Source organism: Urtica dioica, chromosome 7, assembly GCF_054948205.1.
Source record: "Urtica dioica subsp. dioica isolate 48M chromosome 7, U.dioica_male_clone48M_v1_H2, whole genome shotgun sequence".
NCBI lineage: Eukaryota > Viridiplantae > Streptophyta > Magnoliopsida > Rosales > Urticaceae > Urtica > Urtica dioica.
The window spans coordinates 38,509,392-38,524,688 of NC_142762.1; the positions used below are offsets into that span (position 1 = coordinate 38,509,392).

The 15,297-nt window shown below is 40.3% G+C and overlaps 2 protein-coding genes across 2 annotated transcripts; both read right to left on the reverse strand.

Moving 5' to 3' along the window:
• Positions 1-22: 22 nt before the first annotated feature.
• Positions 23-12,749, reverse strand: EMB2410 (embryo defective 2410). Its single transcript, XM_089619405.1, has 24 exons — positions 12,221-12,749; positions 9,762-11,635; positions 9,222-9,420; positions 9,055-9,114; positions 8,713-8,817; positions 8,204-8,344; positions 7,944-8,006; positions 7,573-7,803; positions 7,409-7,492; positions 7,122-7,279; positions 6,445-6,958; positions 6,163-6,333; positions 5,986-6,045; positions 5,254-5,376; positions 4,565-4,840; positions 4,225-4,290; positions 3,988-4,119; positions 2,934-3,755; positions 2,307-2,587; positions 1,667-1,914; positions 1,197-1,435; positions 909-1,100; positions 501-770; positions 23-397 (listed from the first exon to the last, which is right to left on the reverse strand). The coding sequence occupies exons 2-24, from the start codon at positions 11,522-11,524 to the stop codon at positions 248-250; spliced, it is 6,348 nt and encodes a 2,115-aa protein (XP_089475531.1). The 5' UTR covers positions 11,525-11,635; positions 12,221-12,749; the 3' UTR covers positions 23-247.
• A 128-nt stretch (positions 12,750-12,877) lies between these two features.
• On the reverse strand, positions 12,878-15,068 carry LOC149391380 (uncharacterized). The gene is made up of 3 exons (XM_089619406.1): positions 14,524-15,068; positions 13,908-14,163; positions 12,878-13,463 (listed from the first exon to the last, which is right to left on the reverse strand). The coding sequence occupies exons 1-3, from the start codon at positions 14,800-14,802 to the stop codon at positions 13,132-13,134; spliced, it is 867 nt and encodes a 288-aa protein (XP_089475532.1). The 5' UTR covers positions 14,803-15,068; the 3' UTR covers positions 12,878-13,131.
• Between the last annotated feature and the right edge of the window lie 229 nt (positions 15,069-15,297).

Consider the following 15,297-nt stretch of genomic DNA (forward strand, 5'->3'; position numbering starts at 1 on the left):
TTCACACAAAAAAAAAAAATAATGAGTGGCTAATCAAATTGGACTTCTTTTTCACTAGTACGTATGTATGTACAACCATAATAGCGATGAATGACTTACAAGCTCATCTAACTTTGAGCAAAGAATAAAGATATATGTATACTTACTTTTTCTTTTTTCCCTTCTATAAAGGAACAAAAATTGTAAAACTGATTGTGCAGCTACATGTACATGGGCAGAGAGAATTCACAAAGGAGAAACTGGTCAGTCAATCCTTAGATGTAGTAGAATATTCGAAAAGGAGGCGCTTCGACGGGGCAGATTGTAGGAGTACACGCAAACGGCTCGTGAGTTGGTATATTAAAGTCCATTGCATTGCCATTTCCGAATCCTTCTTCATCTGCCTTACTATAGACGCCTGAAATACCCGCAAAAAAAAAAATAATAATAATAATAATTAGCACCCCAAAACACAACAATATGATGACCTTGAGGGATCATTGTGGAATGAAAGAAAAAACCTGAAGACGTTTCCCGAGTTGAACTTCAACTTCGGTGCCAAAGGAGATACTGCTGGCGAGAGATTTGAGGGGATCGGCGGCGTCGCTCGAAAGAAGACTCGGTATTTGCGGAGCGTAAACGAGTCTCCACCGCGCCTGCCCAAACTCTCCCTTCCCTTCGATCCTCGGCATCAGCTTCTCAAGCGTCGTCCTCGCCAGCCTTTGGAATGCCAGCTGGCCGTTGCCTTCCAATATTGACTCTGCCAATTGAGACTCGAAAACCCTGGCTGCCTGTTCAAATAAAGACATTATGATATTTAAAACTTCTATCGCAAGACCTCTTGAAAGTTCGTTCGAAAATTGATCATTGTGTATCATTTTAGCGTAAATTCTATAAAATTAAATGTCAAGATGGAGAGAAGATGTGACCTCGAGGGGTGAAAGAGCGTCCTGTTCCACGGATCGCGTAGAAGTGACGACCAATTTCTCTTGCCAACTACTGGAACGACTTTGGATCCTGAACTGCCACTCCGACCCCACAAGAACCAAATCCAGCATCGGGTCTACTCCGTTATCGGGCTCGAACTTTGCAATGTTTAAATGATCTTGCTTTAGTCTCACCTGATGTTGAAACACAAATCGTAAGCTCAAAAAGAAGAATAAGAAAGAAAAAAAAAAGAAGATGTTTGGAGAGAAGTTTAAGGCCATGGGACTCACTTGGGTAGCAACGAGATTCACATCTCCGTTCTCGAAAGTGAGAACGCCTTTTGGTCGAATCCTCTTTGGGTGAGCTAGGCCGTTTAGCTCCAGTTCTCCGCTAACACCGAAATTGAGAATCAAAGGATATACTATTCTCAACTCGGGTCCTAGAATGAGCTTTAAATCACTGAGCCTAATATCTACGTTGGGCTTATAATCCACTTCCTCCATTTCTTTTTCGGTATTCGAGGATTCTACTGCAAAGTGGAAAATTACATGGGTCAATCAAAACATTGCATCATCATTTAACAGAAGGGCACACTTTTATATAAATTTCATAAGCTAGAATTTATTGTTATTTTTTACACGTGGTTTCTCATTGGTATGAGTACGATGCTTCAAATCCGTATATAACCAAAAGAACATTTAAATAGACAATTCAACACCAGTAAATAAATTAATGTAGGTCTGATATTGTTTTTCCTTACCGGAAGATTGAATGAATTGGGTCTCCGAGGCAGCAGATTGTGAGGTGAAGAAGCGTGAAACATATCTCAAAGCAACTTCTCTGCTGACACTGCCACCTGGCAGCATAGACTGGTTTGACGTCAATCTATGAGGAGCGACTCCCTTATCGTGCGGTAGATATGCCTCTCCCTGGCTCAGTTTAATTATTCCGCTAATATTTGGTTGCAATATCGACCCCGTAATTTGCACCTGAGAGTCAACCTGGGCACTGTAATTTTAGGACACCGTTAGGATTTCTGATTTACTAAAAAATCATCTAAACAAAAAGTCAACACAATAAACTGAAACACCAAAATGAACTTTTGGAAAATAAGAGAATAGAACTAAGTCTTTCCCTGTGGAATTGCAACACATTAACCAACAGACATTTAAGCGTTTGTGATAGGATCCGGGATAATTAAAGAACACAAATCACTAGCAGTCTTATACTACTGATAAAATCGGTTCAAATTCAAACGATGAACCAATCTTTCCGATCGCAGTATTTCACGACTAAAGAAAATAAAAATAAATAGCTCTTAGTCTATTAGTTTGTTAAGCGTCTATAGAGAAATTTAATCAAGTATCCAAGTAAAAGAAGATAAGGGTCGAGCTAGAAACCTTAGCATATTTTTTGCACGTACTTCGAGAACCTCGCACTTTAGATCAATTTTGTCACCAAGAGTTGCTTCACTTGTCCTAAGAGGCAGGTTTCCTTTCACAAACAGCTTACCCCTTCTACTAACCCTACTTTCCAATGAACTAATGCACAGCCTATTCGATTTGATATGAACAGTGCCACCAAAGTTTGTCAGCGGCTTCCAGAGAACCGGAGAAGATATGGATGCCCTGTAGAACGACGCAAACCCATCAAGCACCGGTTGTTCAACAGTCCCTCTCACCTATACATGTGAAACATCTCAGAGCTCAGAGATATTAAAGCATTTCAAATTTGAACCCAAAAAAAAAAAAAATTTGAATAGGATAGTTGGACGGTACATGAGCTTTTTATCAGGCTGGTCTACTAATACAACTCCCCAATACAGAGTACTAATATTATTGATAAACTCGGGTGAACGAACCCATCTCTCTAATTACACTAATCTGCTACCGACAAAAATAAACATAAAAACTTGATTGACAACTCTTCTAATTAACCTAACGATCCACCCTAATGATATAGTTTAATAAAATAAAATAAATAAATTACTAATTTACCATTCCAAGTAACGAAATTAAAGCATCTACCTGCATCATAATATCTGCATTGCCGTGAAGCCAGTTGGCATGGGGAGATAAAGCTGTTAATAACATCATGCCTCCATCTTTAATATCAGCGTCCACTCTGACCTCTCCAGCGTCGAGTATGTTCCAGTTCAACCCTTTGAGGCTCTCGGCCAATTGCGTGTCCCAACCCTCTTCGTTTCTCTCCCTAGGAAGCTTCTTTTCGCTGACATCATCGCCGGAACTCCTCTCTCGTTCTTTCACCCAACCCCGTTCCCAGGACAGCTGATTTTTGTTTCTGTCAACATCCTCTTCTAACATGCCATTTTGAACGAAATTGACGGGAATACTCCCCTGAATATGTACGTGACCATTTTGGACAATTGGTTCAAAGTTGGCATTGAACAGAAACCGACTAGCCGCTGTTAGAGAAGCAACGACCTCGGCTTTTCCGAGATCAATACCCCCGATAGCGCCATCGAGGAGCCTTACTTGTACATCACATTCCGGTTTTGCGAGAGTCCCTCTGAGATCGCCTTCCATGTGCAATATACCCTTGATCGGTGCTACAAATTGCTTCAAAGATTGAACGAAGTCATTGGCCGAAGACTCGACGACCTGAACCATGGTGGGGACTAGACTGACGGGGAAGTTCAGAACGGCGAAATGAAGATTTGACTTTGGCCCCAAAAGAGTCCCGTCCGCGTGAATCGTGGCATTGTCCTTCTGAATAAACAGTTCCTCTAAATGCAAACCATCGCAGTTGCTGTATGCACCAACTGCCAGAACGCGTTGAGTTTTGTAGGTCCCCCATTCCCAGTCCTCGCCGTGCAAGTCGAAATTCGCCTTAAAAACAAGTAATAACAAGACCATTATGACTAGAAAATGGGACTTCTTACCATTCTCCCAAGACAACATAGAGCAAGGATTGTACCAAGTTACATTAACACTGGTATTTTTGTTTGGATCAACTGGCTAAGGAAAAAGTATGGCTCAAAAGATAGGAAGTCGAGTTTTCAATCAGCCTGTTATTTAACAGAAAATGCAAAATTTATAGTACACTAGTTCAGATGCATACCATCGTATCTCCATTTCCACCACCACTTGCTTCAAGAGAGCCACGCCAACGACCTTTAAGTTCACCCAATCCCGGAAGAGTTAGGTCTTCTAAAATAATCTCGTTGGGTAACACACGATTTCCATGTATAACCTGGTAGCGCAAATAAATTGAAATAATTTATTTTATTTATTTTTATACAAGAAATTATCAGGAGTTTGTATTAAAAAAAATAATAAAGATTAAAAAAAAATATACCTCGAGTAGCTCCTTAACTCTTGCTGTATCGAAACCCATTGAATGCAAACTTTGAATAAACAAATCCTGTAGGAAAATGAGGCACAGAAGGGAATGATTAGGAAGTTACATTTACAGACCTTGTAGAGGATATATATATATATATATATATATATATATATATATATATATATATATATATATTCTGATTGATAAGAAGCTTCAAATCAACGACTGCCAGCATGGAAACAAAGTCGTGCGATAGGCTGGTCCACGTAGTGTTGAGGTCGTATTTGAAATTGGATTTTTAGAATATAACAACCCAGTTCTTAAATATACTTGTGTTGAATACAAAACCAACCTTTGATCTTGTATGAACAGCCGGATCTGTGCTTCGAGAAATAAGTCTTGCGAGAGGAAGCATCTCAGCGACCTCGGCTCGTGGAACTTCAAATCTCATTCTCCACCTTCCCATGGAAGATATAACACTACCTAGATTCCCAGCCATTGCCGTTTTCAACAAGCCACCACTCACTCTTCCGGCTAGATTTCGGTCTCGGGTGCCAGGCAAAACATATTCGCCATGAAGCTCATACCGACTATTGCTTTGCTCCAAAACAGTTTTCTCAACAGTGATCTAAACAACAAACAATATTTAAAATTAAGAATGCAACTCCGAAAGAAAAAAAATTCCTAGCTATGGCAACAGTTTTGGAAAAATGGATCAGATAGGTATGACGAGAAAGGTGTGCGGGCCATAGAGGGCTTGCTATTAGTTCAAGGGTGCCAGTAGAATAAACCAAAATACCGATTTGCTATATTTACGGCGTCTATTAACGCACTTTCTGGCAAAAATATCAACTCCGAAATATGTGATAATGTGGCACTTGTAAAAAATTTAAGAGCCAAAGAAGATTACAATTGCGAACTTAAGTATCAATTATCAATAATACCTAACACTAAGTATCCGAAATAATTAGAAGAAAATTTTGGCGCCTTAGTATTTCCCATAATTTATTAAACCCACGAAGACATGCTAAAGGGACTCACAACATCACCACTCCATCTAGCAGCCACATCTAAGGCTTCGCCAAGCACGCCGCTGAATTTTGGTCGAAGTACTGACAACACTCCATGGCCTCTTCTCTTCTGAAGATTAAGTTGAATTTCTGCCTGATAGCAAACAGCCAATAGTATATATAATTTGATGTTTCTAATTTCTATCACAAGAATCAGCATTGTTGCAGAAAATATTAGCAGTGAAACTAAATTGATACAGGTGTAATACAAAGCAAGACACAAGCATTTGGTATCATTTTATGGCTTTCCGGTCTGTAGTTAAAAACATGTACTTGCTACAAACAAGAAGGAAAATAAGCCGAGGTTTTTTCCCCCTTACAATACAACCCACAAATGTTTTCTACAGGCCCAAAAGCTTAGTATTGGAAACTAGGCTATCTATTCCTCTTGCAGTCAATTGTCCATTCTTCATGTTAACACATCAATAATCCTTAAAGAGGAATAACTAAATCGTGTTAAAGTTTCAATTCAGGGCTTCAAGAACAACCAGTTCTACAAATTTCCCCCTCTGATAAGAAGGAAAAAAGTTGCAGCATAATGATGCTACTTATTACAATGATCATTTTTTTTTTCTCTACTTATTACAATGATCAATGAGAAACCAACTTAAACAGTACTCCAAATGTTGAATATAGAGAGTTTATTGATTGAGAAATGGAAAAAAAAAAAAAAAAAATCAAATCAGCACTATAGCTGGCTTACCCTTTGCATTGTCCCCCGAAGGGATCCCAACTCCAACTCATCAAGCGGTAAATTGCGAATCTGCAACCATGCAAAAAAGTTCGGTGCATGATTTTTTTTTTAATTCTTTTACTTGAAAATAATTGAATGCAAATCTTTTTCCTGAATATAACATATTAATTAAACAAATTTGGGTACCTCCAAGTTAGCAGAATGAGAAGGTTGGAAACAAATATTGGCTTTTAGTTGCCCCTTTTGAAGAGAAAAAGAGAGCAATTTTCCATTTTGTAAATTATCCTCCGTTTTCGGATTTAACAGCCCTATAAACTCCATTGCAAGACTTTCGTCTGGCCTACCTGTGACGTCCAACTGCATTTAAAAAAAAAAAATTAAAAGAAAAATGAAGTTGTTAATAGAACCAGATTAATCTTAAAGCTCTATGCATCATAGAATCTTTAAGACGAGTGCTCTGTGACATACCTTGAAACAATCGCGTGAGAGACTCAACACTCCAGCCAATTGAGGTCCCAACATTAACTGATTCAGTTTGAGACCCGATACTGAAGCTTCACCCTCGAGACGGTTTCCTTGATTTGTTGCTTGCTTACTGCTCTCAAGACCCAATTCTTGCTCATATGGTAAACTGCTCGGTTTTAAGACCTTGCCCTGAAATTTGATCCTTCCCGTTGCTTTCATAGTTATAGGTTTCGGAGAGTCAAAGGGATAAGAAGGGACCAAGCTAAAGAATTCAAAACCACGCATACGCAAATCCAATTCCACTCCCTCGACAGAAAATGGCACAGAAGTTTTTGCAAGAAAGTCTTTTTCCTTTAGCCAAGGCTCTTCCTGATAAGATACTTGAACCTTGGTGTTCAAGTCAAAACCGGAAGACGAAGAATTGAAAATTATGGAATCATGAGAGATTATAATCTCTCCTCGAGCATCATTGAATGAACCTTCGGCCATTGGTGCAGTCCATTTTATATCAAACTTCCTATAACAAAACAATTCCACGCGAGAGCGAGATTAAGAATAAGGAACATTCATAGTAGGATATCATGATACGAATCATCCTTTTTTTATATCGTCATCAGTGATTGCTTCATAACAATAAAATATTGTGATCAACTTAAATACATAAGGGTCTAGAGTCTTACGGCCTCAACAACGAACCAGAGAGTTTTGTATCTCCGCTCAAATCCCCTAACTTGTACGGAACTTGTTGAACATAACCAGGTGCGTATCTATCCATGATTTTATCGAAGCACAAAGTTCCAGAGAAATTCACATCCATTGCTGTATCGTCCTCCTCACCCTATAAAATCAAGTACCAAGTTCTTTTAAAACGAAGCTTAATCAGAAATCTAATGAACAAGAACTAAAGCAGTAAATCTGCTCATTAGTAAGAAACTCCGCTGGTTTAATAAAAAAAAAAAAATTGTACCTCTGGGCAAATCCATGCATTTCCGGCACCTCGAATTTCCCCACCATCCACAAGGCTAGCTCTAATTCCGTACAAATCTGCAACCTATAACACCAATTTTGGGGGGTGTATAAACAAAATGATGACTGGTCAGTCAATTAGTATAATAAGCCTAATGAACTTACGCAATTATCAGTGCTGAAGGTGAAGTTGGCCGATAAATAAGAGAACGGAACTCGATCAAACGCAGCGACTGCACCGGCCTCTTTGCTTTTCAAAACCGCTTCCGAAGCGGAGGAAGGAGAAGAATCAGAAGTTAAAGTGGACATCTTTCGAGAAACCATTCCACTTCCTACAAATACAGGAGCATCAAGAGGGCCTTGACAATTAAAAACGGTGGTCACGGAACCTGCTAGCTGCAATGAATAACAGAGTTTATATCAAGACTCGGGCAGATCTTAAGATGCAGATATATATAAGAGACCCTTCAAAGCAAATGCTAATGTATACAACTATCAACAGGTTTGTAGAAATCAATACAATAGCTGGAAGGTACCGGAAACAAGAGAGGTTTCATCTTGAAAGTCCTCATCAGAGCATTTACTTCAACAGAAGGAACCTGAAAATTACATTTTATTACAGTGGGTATGAGTTGGGGCATTATAAGCAGAAGAACAATAAAAATTGGCCAGTCCAATATTGCATTAAAAAAAATTCCATAACACAAATGAAAGACTTATACAGGTATGAAAAATCCTTTTGCAACTCTTGCTCTACAATGCATTCATTCAAAAGAAAAAACAAAAAAGTGAATACCTGGCACATGACATGAAACTCTCCTTTATCGGGATGAATTCCGAAGTCCCCCGAGGCCTCTAAAGGGACAGCTCCAAACTTTCCATGTGCATTATGTAAAAAGATTTGTTGACCGCGAAAACATAAACTAGCTGAAGTGTCCTGTATATGTATATGCATTCATTCAGTATGTATGAATAATTAACGCTCTCAATTTTTCAAAACGCGGTTATGGTAGTTGTGAAGCAGGGATATCCACTATTCATTGAAAATGATGTTAAAGCCATATATTCTACCATGTTCCTGACTTCCCTTATTACGTAGCCTTTAAACATACATGTTTGCGAGCGAGTACATGTACATACACATACATATGTGTCTGAATACACGCAGTCTTTTTTTTTTCTTCTTTTTTTTCAGTCACTTAGCTGCTTACGAATTATAAATAGCAATTAAGGTTCAGGCATCTACTCAACTAACCAAGCACACATTATTTTCTCCACCATTATTCAAACGGAGTCAGAACTTACAGCAAATCCAGATGGAGCATTGGATATGTGAAAAGCCAGCCCTGTCAAGTCAAGCTGCCCATGAAGATTTGGAAATGTTTCTCCCTTAGACATGCACAAGTGAACCTGAAAGCAGGATATCCGATGATTACATCAATTTGACAAATCAAGCCAGCCTCTTTTCCTAATTTATGGTGATAAAACAACAACAAATCTTCATAAATGCAAGTAGATATGAGTAAGCATCATTAATAAAAAATATTAGAAAAACATCTAAAGTGTTACTAGTTTGATAAAAATTTCAAAGAAATCTTTAAACGAAAATTATAAAAAAAGGGGGGAATTAAAAGCGCCAAGAATCACCTCGCCTGTGCCTCTGCCTTTTGACCACTTGATGGGAATCTCTAAAATGTTTTCAAAAAGCTGCATAAAAGAAGAAGAAAAAAACGGAACCTGAATATAACCCATGAATGTTCCAACACAAAAGTTTGGACAGTCTCGATAACATTTCCACGCTCGGTATACCTTACCGGTGCAAATAAGTTGGCAATCTTCAGGTTGGCGTGCCAAGTTTGTTCAACAATGTCCACAAAAACATCGGTCGACAACCAGCCACCTTCTTCAGACTTCAAATCCGATCTCCACACCTTACAGTTGCCGCTCACTTGTACATAAACTCGCCCGTAATTATTTTGAAACATAACATGTCCATTGACATTTTCCATCTCCCTAGACACAAATCAAGGTCCGCTCTTTCACAAGTGAAACAGGAAAATATAGCAAAAAAATACAATGTTCTAAATCTCTTGCCTAAAAAAAAAGTCCCAACTTTTACGATTCAAATTTTCTTGGTATAGTTTGTTCTGTGATAGTTTAGAAACGGTTTTTTATTTCCATAGATGGCAGTGAAAGCATCAAAACGCCTATCTATATTTAAAAAAAAAAAAAAAAAAAAAAAAAAAAAACAGCGGGACTTTATTAATAGAACGCGGCACAAACGCTTATCTATCATTATATGATATGTTTAGCACAACTAAGCAGATCAAAGAATACCATCTTTTAATTCGCACCTTGGTTCATTGTCACCATATGCAAGTAGCATCAATCTTCCATCTTTGAAAGTGACTGAGTCGATCATAACCGGGCACGTCATATTTCTTGTAGTAGTCTGTGTTGTATCTTCTCTGATAGAAATCTCTGCATCGATACCTTCAGCTCTAGGAACACTGCGATTTTCCATCTTTTGAAGAATACGAGACAACAGCTCCTTCACATCTCTTGAAATATAAAGAAAAATTGACTTTGCTTTCAGATGCCAAATCGAGAGTGGACGGTCTGAAGAAAGCAGAGAGTCAAGCTGTTCAGAATCTGGATTTTCTGACGTATGACCTTCTTGGCTCTTGGAGATCTCATTGTCACTTCTCTGGTTGAACACACCATCATCCAAATCCTCTCCCTTCATCAAAGAGTCTTCATTAACTCCAACTCCAACTCTACTTGCGATAGAAGAGGTACCAAACTCCTTTTTCAATAGAGGTGTTTCGAGACTACTCTCAATATGGGTCGTCGACGAGTCTAAATGCCGTCTAGACTTTTCGCGCGACAGTCTCTGGAAATACCCAGCAGCTGACAATGCGCTCCGCCCGAGTATTCTTCTTTTGGCCGCAATACCCAATGACGACACATCGCCTCCGTTGCCATTCTTCTTCGATTTTCCTTTTTTCGGTCCGTGTATGATTCTGGACCAGAACTTAAGGCCCGAACCGGGAACTTTCACGCCGAACGACTTCTCCAAATCCGCATGCTTCATATCGTAATCAACGCCCGTGTCCAAGCAATGGTGATCTGGCAAATGCACAGTCTCGTCTCTGCGCAGGAAAGGGTTCGGGCTCTTATATTCCTCCACCGAAAGCTCGTTGCTTTCTTCCGAGACCTCGTCTCCCTCGTCTCCGAGAGGACCAGAACCACCATCGCCGTCGGAAACTAAGTACCCCATCTCCGCAGCATTTTCGGCCGCCTCGTCTCTCTCTCTCGCACCGCACAAATCCGCCTCCTCTCTGACCATCCTCTTGATTTTGGTACGGTAGTCGATCCCTTCTTCGCTCGACACGTGTCTCTTCGGACCATCGCCGTCCTCGTAAAAAGGAATCCCCAACCAACTGTAATCCCTCTTCTGCGAGACCAACAAGCACGGCCGGGACAAAACCGCGTCGACCACGATCTTTCCCCGGCTCAGGCTCGCGAAAGGCCTGACACTGATCTTCAATGTGGGCACTTCGCCGCAGGAGAACTCCTCGCCGTGGGGCCCGATCGAGCAAGACTCCAACGTGATGCTCAGAGGCGAGACCCTCCGGACCTTCTTCACGTCGATCTCTCGCTGAATGTACTCGCTCAGAGTCGAGCAAACCGAGGGCAATAGACGCGCCTCAACGAACCCCTTTGCTCTCGACTGCCCGTACCAGACCAGCAAGCAAACCCCAGAGAACACCGACACGAAGACCGAGCATCGAAATAGAAACAGACCCTCCTTCCACAGCGGAGCCAGAGAGCTCACAAGGTCTTCTCTCCTCAGGGAGATTCGCTCTCCCACGCATTTCACCTTCGTCACGTATCTCGACCCGCCCAAGCTCTTCTTCAGAAGCTCCACGTTCTGGCCGCAGATGTGAGAGAACCGGATCACTTGAGTGACCCAGTGGTTTTGCTTTGCACAGACACGCCGCCGGATTTTCGCTCCTCTGCACGGGTACAAGAAATTCCCGGCCGTTTTAGGGTCTGAAGAAAAGCCGTCATGAAGTGGGACCCCAAGAAATGGGGAATGGAGTCTCAGGCTCATGGCCTTCAGAGAACAGACAAACAATTTCTATTCATATGTCTGGGGACGAAGAAGCCCACCGCTCCTAGTCCCCTTGAAAAATCGCTTACCGAGAATTTAGCCAATTCGAGCCTGGAAAAAAAAAACAAATTACAAATATAATATAAACAAAATAATTATAAAAAAAAAAAAAAAAAACTAAAAGCAAATTAATGAGTTCAACACCACCGCTTAACATACTTTAATTTCACCTAACTAATTGTGTGTGTGTGTGTGTGTGTGTAATCCATAATTTTTCGTATGGTGTTACGTGAAAGAAAACATTCAAACGCAAATTTCACGTCATACACCGTGAGAATTTGATTTTCCTATTCTTCTTTTACCCCAAAATCCTACTTTTAAAGCCGCCAATAATATGAACAAACTAGAACGGTATTAGAAACCAATTCCCGGTAAAATGTTAGAAACGCTCAGCCCTAAAATGAATCAGAATCGTGTTTTCTCCATATTTTTTTCACTTTTTCTTTTTTTCGATCAATTTTCCAAGAAGCGACCAAGCACACAACACAAGAAGAGAAGTTTCAAGAAAAACTAGAGCGAAACAATAATTGAATGACTGTATATGTAAAGCAAGAGTGGGACACAAATTCAAAGATAAAAAAAACGAGGGAAAAAGCCATAAAGAAGTACGAAGTTTTGAAAAGGGAAAAATCTAACCTGAAGTGGAGATTGAAACAACCATTTTGTATTTGTTTAATAAGAGACGAATGAACTATTTTATGTTTTTTGTTTTTTATTTTGAAGAGTTACGAAGAGATTCGTAGAAAGTGAAATGGAATATCTCTTCCTTGTTTGGGCCAGGATTTCTTGCTTGCTGCGATGTTCTTCTTCTTCTACTCTCGCTTTCATTTCTTTTTTTCTTGACGAAGCTGCCACGTGGCAAGGTCATATAAAATGACGTTTATGCCCTTATCCGACAATCAGTCTCTCGTGTAATGGGAATCAATCATCCAATCACTGTCTTCTGTTATTTCCTCTCCACTAGATGGTCAACAACGCATATTATTACATGTAAGAATCATACATCGGAAACTTTTTTTTTTTTTTTTTTTCTTTTTTTTTGTTTCATGCTAATTCATCGACAGCCTAAATCATGCTCGTCTCAGATGCTGATTTCAAAGCTGAAGTTTGGTGAATCGTTACATTTAAAACGTAATTTTAAATGACATTTGTGCTGAACATGTCACGCCAAAAAAAAAATTCTGTTTCGACGAAACTCAGTTTGGCACAAACGCTACAAGGATTATTACAATTTAAAACATCCACACAGAGAGAGAGAGAGAGAGAGAGAGAGAGAGAGAGAATGCTACACTGTAAATGTAAATTACTATAAATAAAATATTCTCATTTCGCAAAATTTGACAACCAATATACGTGCCGAAGATGATATGATAACCGAACAAATAAAAAAAAATAAATAAAAAAACACTTAATCAGACCACGAATACCCGAACGCGAAAAACTACGAGCTAAAAAAAAAAAAAAAATTGAGGATCCCCCACTGTTTATTTCGCGCATATCGAAGCCAGAGTAAAAAAAAAAGCTCATACAAAAACGTCGGATGATTTTTAGCGAATGGGTTGCTGATTATAATGGGCCTTCTCTTTCTTCTTGGCGGCCGCCAGCCTGGCAGTCCTGGCGGCAGCCTCTTGGGAGGCGGCTTTGGCCGCAGAGTCCATCTCTTTGCTCGACTTCTTCTTCTTGGCCGATGCCATCTTCTTCAATCGCTCCTTCATGTCCGTACCCGAAGATTCTTCTTCCTCCGTGCCCTTCGTTGCCTCGTCCTTGTTATCATTATTATTATTACCCTCTTTCGAAGGCTTCTTCTTCTTCTTCTTCGACGCGCTTTTCGGTTCCCCGTCCCCGTTGGGGATCGCGTCCTTGTCTTTCGTGCCCCTCCCTGGGTACGAGAATCGATAATTATGATAGTTCGTGATTAGAAGAGATGTATATGATGGTGTACTAATTTGACTGCAAGAAGAATTTGACGACCACTGAGATATAAATGTTAGCGTGTGTCTCGCTCGAAGAGTGATATTTGAATCACGAACTAGTTAGACTGCCTGAATGAATGGATAGAGATTCTTGGTCACGGTTGTTAGTTGGTCTGACTGAATTTAATGTATAATGTTGTACGAATTGACTGTTTGCGAGAATCAATCCCTCTCTTTCCCAGACGCCCTCTATTTATCTTTCGTATCACGAATCAGGTCCGTAATTTAAAGAAATCACTAGGCTGCCTAAGCAATCGGTTACAAGTTTCGCACTTTCAAAACAAATTATTGCAGAATGTTTTCATTGAATATATAGTGTAGCAGAAATACGTGATCTCAGAATTAATTACCCGATGACGATGACTCGTCTTGAGCCTCGCTCTCTTTAGGCGTTACTCCGAAATCCGCCAGAAGGGCATCGAGCTCGGCGAGCTCCTTCTTTTTCCTTTCCTTTTTCGAGAGCTGCCTCTCGGACTCTTCGGGAGCTTTCTTCACCTCAATTTCGGGCTCTAATTCCGCTCCGTTATCGTGCTCGTTCTCGTGATCCTCTTCCACATCTTCGTCCATGTCACCTTCGTCGAGGATATCCTCTTCGCTGTCTGTTTCCTGTCATAATGGTTTATTTTCGTAAAGCACCAAACAGAAATACGGAACAAGGAAAAATGAAGTCAAGAAACCGACATCCCTGAATCGTTAAACCAAACACAACGATTCAATCACAGGCGCGAATAAAGTTCTGTTTTTTTTTTCTTTTCTTGCGCATTGAAATCAAACATTCAGACACGACGGATTGAACCTGATTGATAACCAATTCAGCCTAGGCGAAAACTCAAAACTATCACTGAATAAACCGAATTCAAAAATCCAAACCTCCTCTCGAAACATTGTAAAGAATCGCCTAATTTATTCACACATTCACAAAAAAGATTGAAACTTGGAGATGGATAAAAGGACGGAAAAGCATACCTCGGCGGCGACGTTCTGGGCGGAGGAGCCCCAGACAGGCTGGGGCGGCGCGGTGGTGGCGTAGAAATCATCGTCGTCTTCGTCGCCCACGTCAGCCCACGATTTCGAGTTCAGCGGCGCTGGGGCCCACTGGACTTGCTGCGGCTCCGGCGCGGCGGCGGACTTGGCTGCCTTGTCGGACTTCTTTTTCCTCTTCAGAGAATCGAGCGCCGCGAAAACGTTGGTGTTCTTGATCGCCATCGACCCCTCGTCTCTCCTAGCGCTTCCACCGCCCAACATCTCCGCCGATTTCCGAAAGCGAAGCGATTAAACAATGTATACAGATATATTCTAGAACGACGACAACGAGGATGTTCGATTAATTGAATCGTTGGTTTCTTTTAGGGAAAAATGAATTTCTTGGGAGCAATCGTGATTTTCGTTGGTTTAATTTTAGGGATCGTTCGTGAGGAAGGATTTGAGTGGATACGGAAAGAGGAAGACGGTATGAATGCATGTACGCGTGTTGTGTTGGCGTATTTATGCGATGCGTTTGGCAATGGAAAAGAGTAGGGCTAAATTTTTTTGGAGACTCAGAAGATAACGCAAGTAACTGATTTTAAAAAAAAAAAAAAATTATTTTTATCTTCTTCTAAATGGACCTCCAACTTTTGGATAATGACCATTTTTTTCGAAAGTTTATAAGAAACGAGAAATTAATGTAGTGTTATACTGTTTAAATAAGAAAAATATTCCGACAAGTTTGATTAATTACTTCTTGTTGTTGTTGCTGGC

Excerpts from the sequence above, each read along its gene's own strand:
- EMB2410 (XM_089619405.1), bottom strand. The coding sequence starts at position 11,524 with ATGAGCCTGAGACTCCATTCCCCATTTCTTGGGGTCCCACTTCATGAC. Across the intron at positions 9,115-9,221 it reads TTGCCAACTTATTTGCACCG|CTTTTTGAAAACATTTTAGA; the intron begins GTAAGGTATACC and ends TCTTTTATGCAG. Across the intron at positions 1,101-1,196 it reads TGAATCTCGTTGCTACCCAA|GTGAGACTAAAGCAAGATCA; the intron begins GTGAGTCCCATG and ends TTTCAACATCAG.
- LOC149391380 (XM_089619406.1), bottom strand. The coding sequence starts at position 14,802 with ATGTTGGGCGGTGGAAGCGCTAGGAGAGACGAGGGGTCGATGGCGATC. Across the intron at positions 14,164-14,523 it reads CCCAGAACGTCGCCGCCGAG|GAAACAGACAGCGAAGAGGA; the intron begins GTATGCTTTTCC and ends CCATTATGACAG. Across the intron at positions 13,464-13,907 it reads AGACGAGTCATCGTCATCGG|GGAGGGGCACGAAAGACAAG; the intron begins GTAATTAATTCT and ends TCTCGTACCCAG.